Here is a 9,717-nt window from a genome sequence, read left to right on the forward strand (position 1 = left end):
TCAGTATATTACTTTAATCAGTCAAATTATAAATAACATTTCAACCCAACCATTTCTGAGGTTTTAGTTTGTAATGTGGTTTGAGTGACAACATCACATTACAAAAAAAAAAAGAACTTACAGTTTTTTCAAGGCAGCGTGAAGCAGCTGACAAAAGTACAGAAGGTCTGGTAATGCTGGTGCACTAGTCACATTATGTAATGTGGCGTTGAAAAAGTCTCAGAACTTGTGAAGATGCATAGCAAACAGAAAAGAGAAACAGTGTAAACCCTCACTAGTATTGACTGAGGATGCTTCATGGGATACTACACAGAGCCTCAAAAACAATTTCAACAAAAACTGACTACTAGCTTGCAGTATTACAGAGCTCCTGTATTATAGTTTATGGTGTCTATAGACTCAAACGCATCAGTGTCTTTTGATGTACAAATAGCAATTCTGCTAATGCTTATAGGGAAAAGGGAAACAATACAAAGTTCATATACTGTTTTCCATGACGCAATTTTGTGTGAATTTAAGCGAAAACATGTGCTGTATATTGAGTTCGGACGTGAATATACATTAGCATGTATAAAATATGTATAAAATACATATTTCACCCTACATAGACTACAACAGAGATATTTGAATAAAGAAAACAGGGGTCGAGTTATAATAACCTGTCCGGAACAAATGATTTGGTGTGTTTGTTTGAGGCCGACAACTGAATATGGAGACGCAACCGGATGTAACCAATTAAGTCATCCGGGCAGCTGAGAGGCCGTTTAGCACTCTAGTTAACGTCATTTAAATAGTCAAAATCTTAGTATTTTATCAATAATTTCATTTTTTGATTTTATAACGCCTAAGAATAACAATGATTAAAGCCATCTTGATATTTAACAACCACGGAAAACCGCGGCTGATCAGATTCTATCAATATTTTGTAAGTATCTTTGGGGTTGCTGTTCAAAACATTAGCATTTTTGTATTATGCAGCTATCTACACTCTGATCTGGCAAGCGGTTAGTAGTGGCTTACTTTTGTCAGCTTGTACTGACAAATATAACCAAAATCTTGATCGATGTGTGTCGTTGATCGCTAAGATACAACTTCCTAAAAACGTCAGCTGATGCTAGCTAGCAGTGGTGAAGGGGAGCAAACCCAGACCTTAGCTAGACACCTTTTCAGCCTCAGTTCCCTCTTGTTCAAGCCAAAATATATGTTTATAACACATTTTAGTTACCTCCCTAAGCAGTATTAAACAGGTGTAATATATTCGTAGATATGTTTTTCACGAAGGCAAAACGCGTACATTTTATGCTCCGTACAAATCTGCCTTTTTTGTAGTTAGCTTGTAATCACTGATTTTGGATCATTATCCTTTTAGCTTGCAACTGTAAGGTAATACCATGTGCTTTAATAAAGAACAGTGTTTCGAGTGTGAACATCAGGACTCATTAACAATAACTCCTCTCTATAGATGTTTTGATACCATTTATTTCTTCCCCATACCAATGTAATTTGACTGTCAGTCATAAAAAATTAAACTTAAAATATATAACACTTCCTACACTAGTTGTCCTAACACTAGTACCACCTCTCCACATCAAAGCCTTGCCTACTGTACACGTTGCCTTTTTACTGGTGGGAATTTCCAGTGTAACATATTGCCAAATTGCTAACATTTGGTAATGGCTATTCTTCTTTGCTGCTCGGAAACAGTAGTTGCCAGTGCACATTCCTATGTAAGCTACTGTTGTAGAGCAGCAGAGACGATTTCCAGGAAAATTGCAGTTTTATCCAGATGTGAAACTATAAAATTTATTAATAAATTACATGGTATTGGATCAGTGAATACACTATGTACTCGCCAATACCCAATACATTATTTCAGACTGTATCTGAGGTATTTCTGATACTAGTAACAGCTTCTTGTTCCGAAGCTGTTACTAGTATCAGAAATAGTATCAGAAGAATCTTCTCCTCTCCTTGTGTATTCTTTGGTGCCACAGGGTCCTTGTGCAACTTGTACAGCCAGCTAGATAGGCATGCCTGTAGGTGGATGTACTGACCAGCACTTTGTAGAATTTATGACATGTTTTCCTGCAGGCTGAGGACATGCAGCAGCAGATCATTCGGGAGACTTTCCATTTGGTATCTAAGAGAGACGACAATGTCTGCAACTTCTTGGAGGGTGGAAGGCAAGTAGTATTGTTAACGGGGGGTTAATGCATGAAAATCACATTTTGACACGTGAAGAACAGAGCAGATAGTTACACCTATTGTATGTATAAAGACCCTCAGATACATTTGTTAGTGTTGAGCGATGCACTGCTGAAGAAAAGCTGACACAACTGAGCTTGGCTTCTTTATGTTGTGATTTTTTTTTTCATAGAAAGACTGAGGTAGTGTGACAGATAAATATAAGATAATGTGCATTTGGAGACTTTTAAGTTTATATTGGCAGAGATTGAAAGGCAGACCTGTAATTAGATTATGATTTGTTCTGATGTATTGGCAAAACTTTAAAGACTAACTACTGTAAACTCAGAGCCACTTTTTGGGTTTTCTCCACTGACTTTGATGTCACTACCGAAACTGACATAACTTGGCAGCATAAATGAGCCAGGAATTGACTGCAGATGCAGTAGCACATTTTTAACCATTAGATGGAGGCAAACACACACAAGTTATCACATATTTCATTCCTCTGAGAAACTCTTTTACATATACCCAACTGTTTGACTGAGTAGGGCTGTTATTTTTGAAGTCCCTATCAGATGCAGAATTTTCTTTGAACATAACATTTTCATCTGTTTTCAGTCTCATTGGTGGCTCTGATTACAAGCTGATCTACCGGCACTATGCAACCCTCTACTTTGTCTTCTGTGTGGACTCATCTGAGAGCGAGCTTGGCATCCTGGACCTGATCCAGGTCAGTTTCTAATTCATTTTATTGTTTTATAAACATAATTAATATGTAATTTTTGAAGTAAAATCACATCTCCCTTTGATGCTGTATTTAAATAATGTGGGGAAACAGAAATCATAGACCTGTTTACCTCCATACATGTAATGCTACTGTTCATCCCAGTCAAAATCTCTCTGCATAAGAAAGTTATGCAGGAACAGAATGTAAATAGGGAAACCCTACAGAAACAGACTGTAACTCTAACAGCACAAAAGTTATCAAATGAAGTTCTGACACACTATTTTTTTCTTTTATCAGAGCAGAAATCTCGCTTCACAGCTTTATTGTCCCTGTGAGGACATTTAGATGTTGTAACTTTTGGCAGCACATAAATGACATGAGTCAACCGCACAGGAAGTTAAACTAGATCAGTATTTGGCTCAGAAGTAAGTGAGTCAACCAGCTCACCCCCGTACTGAATATTGGCATCACATTTAACAGCACAATAAAGATCATGATCAAATGATCAATAAAGATGAATTATGGCATGTGGAATGAAATACGCAAAAGAACCCTCTGGACGGTTAAGATTTGAATGTACCACTGGCAACAACTTTTCATATCTTTGTCTTTTTTAAATATCTCCTCCACCTTCTTTTGATCAATGCACTCAGCTTACATTTCTTAATGAAGCGCATTAACCTGTATTAAGCCCAAATGTTTGTATTGATCCACCTACAAGGCCTCAACCTTATTATTGGCATCAGTCCAGGCATTATATCTAAAATCACCCACCACTGACTTCCTGTGTTAATACAACGTAAAACAAATCCCTGAGGAGATCCAACGCTTGTTGTGCCTTCAAATGTAATAACCATCTCAAACAATCTCCCAGGTTCACTCCTCTCTACACGTGGGTGTTTGTTTTATAAATGAGATGTTCGACTGACCAAATCCTCTTTGTTGTAGGTGTTCGTGGAAACGCTGGATAAATGCTTTGAAAATGTCTGTGAGCTGGACCTCATATTCCACATGGACAAGGTGAGTGGGGCCTTTTCTATTGGCTCTTTGCTGTTGTATATGTTGTACCCACAAATCACTCCGGACTCGGGATGAACATGTTTAAAGAAAGAAGGTGGTTTTATTCTGAAGGAGTAAAAGAAACAAACAATAACTTGGTTGGTCTTCAGAGGCTTTACCGATTTTCAGGGTGTAACTTCCAACTCATCTGACTCAGAACAAATATATCAAAAATAAAAAAACTCTAAATAACTCAATTTAAAATGATTAAACTATAAGAATAAAAAACAAAAAAAATCACAAAATTTGTTTACTTAAAGTATGAGGAATTATTGCCTAATCCTAATATATCAAAATGTATCAAAACTCATTCTCTGTTGTACAATTCATATAACTATAATGTTTTCATGGAAAACAATAAATTAACCCAAAGATTCCAATTTGAGTGTTTCAAATTAAAATAATTCTTTAGTCTAGTCTAGTGATAACTGCCAACAATAGTCCTTAAACTCACAATTCAGCATATTCATGCTCAACCAACCAAAAATCAACCAGCACCTCGAACCATCACAGTCCCCACACTCCTGGTTAACGTGTTGTCACCGGTTAGATCACACAGGTTAGTAAAATAACACCTGAAGTCACTAAGGGAGCTTGGCGTTAGTGATGGTTCCAAAAATATGCTGTTACTTAATGTCCTCAAACAATATACATTAACAAAGCACAATACAACAACGTAAACAAATCAACTATAAAGGGTACACTACTAATAAAATATGAAGGTACTTGGGCGACATTTACCCACTTGAAGGAATAAAAGAACCAAACAATAATTTTCAGGATGTAATTGCCAACTGAAGGACACAGAGTTAACCCATGGCTTATATAGACACAGTCGCTCTTGTGTGTGTTAATTAAATTTAAAAAAAGGCATTAAACAGAATGGGGATGGGGCGTCAAGTAGCCCAGTTGGATGAGCATCCGCCCCATGTGTAGAGGCTACAGTCCTCGCTGCAGTTGGCCCTGGTTCGAGTCCCGCATCGGACAAGCCCTTAGCTGCATGTCATTTCCCCTCTCTCTGCCTCCCCATTTCCCGTCTCTCTCTACTGCACTATCAATAAAGGCACAAAAAGCCAGAAAAAATAAATGAATGGGGATATCTGTAACGATACAAAATAAAGTGCCTGTTATTTATAAATTAATACAGCTGCAAGTGAGTGGGCGAATACACATAAATACCCTATATGCCACACATAGAGCTACACTGATAAGTTGATTAATGGCCTAATGAACTATGGCCTCCGAGTGTCAGGACAACCTCCACTGTTGTTTGTAATCTATAGGACAACAACTCCAAAATATTTGCATGTGATGTTTATTTTCTGTCAATGCAAACTCAACAACACTAGCTGTTGCTTCACAATAAAAACTCAAAAGTTTGGGGTTTTTTTTTATTGTGCAGCAGCTGCAGGATGTGATGATGTAACTGTGGTTAACTGAGACTAAGAGTCTGTCTGGTTCTGCATTTGAAAATTTTCTTCAACACTGTATTTAAAAAAAAAAAAAAAAAAAAAAAAGAGTTTTATACAAGTAAACTAGTGTTAGTAGGTGAAGACCCATTAAAAGCACATGATCTCATTCTCTTCCTCATATGAGTGAATGGTCCACCTCCTGGTGTTGGCCAAATTCACACTTAGCACAGTGTTCTCCCCTTCAGCGTGCACCTTGAGGTAATCAGCGTCTGAAAACAACTATATGTTGACTCAATTATGTTTGTTATGTGTGTACTAACTCCAAAACAGCAGACTATTGTAAATGGTTTTGCTTTTTATTTTCAATAAAAGGTTCATATGAGAGGAAATATTAATGAAGGAGCTATAGAGAGACATGACCACGAGGTGATGTGCAGCGTAATGATGCGTTTTTGTCTCATCTGTGCAGCCACTGTTTTTCTGGAATAGCTGCATTACTCTAAGTGGTCCAGTTCTTTTTGGTGTGTGGGCAGAAGATTTTTACAGCCACTGTCTGTCAAACCGGGCTCCTGACATCATAATGTAGATCCTCTGAAATTTTCACCTCAGAAGTGAAACTGTCTGTGCCTGTGGGCTGCATTTTATTTTCACGTCGGAAGATTTGCAAGGAATGACGAAAAAAAAAAATCAGTGTTCAAGGTTTCCTCTTCTCTTCAAGATGGTGGATTAAAAAAAAATGCATTTAAGTCATACACAAGCTCCTTTTAAGAATGAAGCTCTGCATTGTCCAGGCTACAACAAGGCCTCCTTTTTGTCCCTGGAACTGAGCTAGAAGTGTTGCTGAAGACTAATGGGACACATCTTTGGCCCATCTTGATTGAATTTTCCCAGCAGGAAATTGATGTCATGTGGTGCATTGGGGTTTGGCCTGAGGAATGTTCCCAGGATGAACCGTGGAAATATTTCTGCTCGAATGAAATCCCTTTACTCCCAGAGAGCTTTGGTAGCTGGACAACACAGACCTGCATGGCATTGTGAAATTCTAATTTAAACACATTTGCAGGGTTTTAAAACAAACTTAATATCATTAGCCTGTCATGCACAAATGCAGATTCACAAATCACAGATTTAGGCTGCTTGACCAGTTTTCATCTCTTTGTCTCATGTAAATTTTACTCATGTTTACTTTGTCTCCTTTTTCTGCAGGCAGAGAATCTAGAAATGTAGCTTTATGAAATGCTGTAACTTACCGATTTCAAAGCTGTTGCAGGCATTTCTTTGCAGGTGTATCATCCTTAATGGATATTTCACGTGGGGTTGTGCGAGGCACTCATACATAGTCGGTGTATTACCTGCAGTAGATTCGGATTAGTGCGGTGGAATCTTTTCCTCCCACAGGAATTCACAAATCTAAACTCAAGAGTGAAATTGAGCCATGAGCGACATCTACTTTCCAGAGAGAACCAGACTCTTTTCTACCTCTGTCATCTCTTTGATATAAAGAAACACAGAAGAGCTGAATTGTTAAACAAGACATGGTAGTAAACCACAGCTTCAAATAGTGATATCTGGCTGCCATTTGGAGCAGTCAGTGTGTGATGTTGAGTAATTACTATTTTATATTACTGAATTTTCTGCATGACATAATTGGCGATTTTCTGTTGCATTTGGCAGCACTGTCCTAATGTGAAGTCACAGCAAGCGTTCAAGGAGACCTGTTTTAATGGCTGTAATTCAACAGGTGCACAAGCCATTGCTGTGTATTAACTGCTTTGCTGTATGTGTCTGCAGGTCCATTACATCTTGCAGGAAGTGGTGATGGGAGGCATGGTGCTGGAGACCAACATGAATGAGATCGTAGCTCAGGTGGAGGTGCAGAACCGCATGGAGAAGTCCGAGGTCAGCCAGTTAGCCACATTTAAGGAACATGCCAAAATCATTTGTTTTTGCATTTCTTTTTGCCCATTAATTGTAAGCTGTGCAATCGTCTCTCTAGTACTGACTATGTTCCAAAGAACAGGTTTTTAGTGAGAGGAATATGTGTTTTTTGTTTTAATTCTATCAACTTGCAGGCTTGCTGTTGTTATGTTGGTTTTGTGACAAGACATCTGAATCGTCGCCCACATCTCTGATTTGTTCAGCAATTCAAACAGCTCTGGTGTTGTGCCCATTGACACCTGTTTCCTGTGAATCAAGAAACATCTGACCAACCAGAGCTCATTAGGCACAGCAGCTAAGAACAGTGGCGTCATCTTCCTACATAACAAGCTACCTGGCAACATTCATGAAAAGAGCAAGAGAAAGATTCATTAATTAATGGGAATTATGCAGCTGTAAGTTAACTTCTGGAAAAACATAGTACTCCACTGATTTATTTTTTATTTCTTTTAAAAGCATTTTATTTTTAACTTAATTGAGAAACTTGCGGTGTTCAGCCCCAATCAAAGTGGAGTCAAGTGACATCACTTGAGTCAGGAACCACAAAGGGCTCTATACAACTTTTTTTTGCACGTGCAGTTGTACTCCCTGAGACCTGTAAACCAACTTTGATGTGTAAAATCGGTGGATGTCCCCTTTGAATCAACGTATTTCTTTGATCGTTGTGAAAAACATTAACTGTTTACCGCAGCTTCCTGGACAACTGGGGTGCGCTTTGGTGGAGCGCATACCACATGGGCTTAGTCCTATCCACAACAGCCATGGGTTTAAGTCCGACCTGTGGCCCTCTGCTGCATGTCATCTCCTCTCTCTACCTGACTTTCCTGTCTCTCTCTCACTGTGCTATAACAAGAAAAGTAAAAATGCCCTAGAAAAAATAACTTAAAAAAAGACAAAACTCACTTTACAAAAGTCTAAAAACATCAAGGAAGCAGTTTTACAGAGGGTCATGTGTTGGTCTATTTCTTGGCCGGGCACATGACTTCCTGGAATGTTTCCTCATGTTCCCATGACTGGCAGGCAGAAAAATGCTTTCTAAGAAAACAATCTATTATTATGCTTTAAAAATGGTTGATTTCAGAGTATGCCCAATTTACAGTAAATGGACTGATACTGAAAAACACAGTTTCTACTTTCCTGTATCTGCTTTCATGATTTTACTGCAGTATGAAAGATGCTATAATCACATAAGAATTCCACTCCGAGTGGCTTTTAAAGTTTTTTTTTCTGTATTGTTTCGTTTTGTACAGGGAGGTCTATCAGCGGCCCCTGCTCGCGCCGTCTCTGCTGTGAAGAACATGAACCTGCCAGAGATTCCCCGCAACATCAACATCGGAGACATCAATATCAAAGTGCCGAGCCTCTCCCCGTTCTGAGAAGCATCCCAGCTGAGCTCTGCAGGGCTGAAGTGCTACTGGTGTCTCCACTTCTCTGCTGTCACCCTCCACCTAGCTCTATAGTTGAGACAGAGAAAAATGATTTCATATATGTACTATAGAACCACAGCAGCTTACTCTCCCCCTCATTCCAGTGTTTTCTCATGTACGGGAGATAAGCTGTGGTTTATTTTTTAGTTCTGCTGTATGCAAGTTACAGATTACTCCAGTTGAAGGATTTGCACAATAATGTAAAGTTTGATTCTGTAAAGCATCCAGAGTAATATTAATATCTATAAATGTCCTGCTGTTCTGTCTGTGTTTTGTAGTTCTCTTGTTGATTTCCTGCTCTTTCCAGATGAAAGTGACTGTGTTGACTTAGTGCGTATTTTCCTGCACGGCTCTTCTAAATCTCTGACATTCATCACCGGTTGCTCTGCCTGAGTTTTGAAAGTGTTCCCTCCTGTCTGACGTGAGTTTTTGGACTGAGTACAGGTCACTGTAATATGATCCTTTGGCTATCATCATCTCCTGTTCCAAATGTCTGCTTATACAGGCCGGATGGGATTAGATTCCTCCAGTTGGTTCTTGTCACAATTTAGTTTCCCTTCTCTGTAACATATTGTGTCTATGACAGCTGTGTGATTTGAGAATGATATTGTTCTCCTGCGTGCAGATTGTGCTCAGTATGGAAAATGTAATTCTAGTTTTAATGTGTTGCTATAGGATCTACCCAACATATGTTCAGAGAGGCAACAGACTAATGTTGACCTTTTTTTTTCTATAAAGTGTGTTTGTGTCTTATTGGCTGTATTTGGTGGCCTGACTCAGAGCCAGACGGGCATCTAAGCCATACTCCTCTGGTAGAGTTTAACCATATAGTCCTGTCAGGCGTCTCAAGGAAAGAAATATGTCTCGGTGTCAAAGACATTCCTTGCCAACAAATTAAATAAATGAAAATACACATCACTGTGGCTGGTGAGTCCTTGTGCACTACCTCATTCACAACAATCTTTTT

At 38.7% G+C, this 9,717-nt stretch overlaps 1 protein-coding gene across 1 annotated transcript; it reads left to right on the top strand.

Annotated features, from left to right (window-relative positions):
• Positions 1–729: 729 nt before the first annotated feature.
• Positions 730–9,668, top strand: ap3s2 (adaptor related protein complex 3 subunit sigma 2). Its single transcript, XM_056372804.1, has 6 exons — positions 730–925; positions 2,092–2,183; positions 2,806–2,917; positions 3,863–3,934; positions 7,177–7,284; positions 8,574–9,668. The coding sequence occupies exons 1-6, from the start codon at positions 857–859 to the stop codon at positions 8,697–8,699; spliced, it is 579 nt and encodes a 192-aa protein (XP_056228779.1). The 5' UTR covers positions 730–856; the 3' UTR covers positions 8,700–9,668.
• Positions 9,669–9,717: the final 49 nt, after the last annotated feature.

Source organism: Seriola aureovittata, chromosome 1, assembly GCF_021018895.1.
Source record: "Seriola aureovittata isolate HTS-2021-v1 ecotype China chromosome 1, ASM2101889v1, whole genome shotgun sequence".
NCBI classification, from domain to species: Eukaryota; Metazoa; Chordata; class Actinopteri; order Carangiformes; family Carangidae; genus Seriola; species Seriola aureovittata.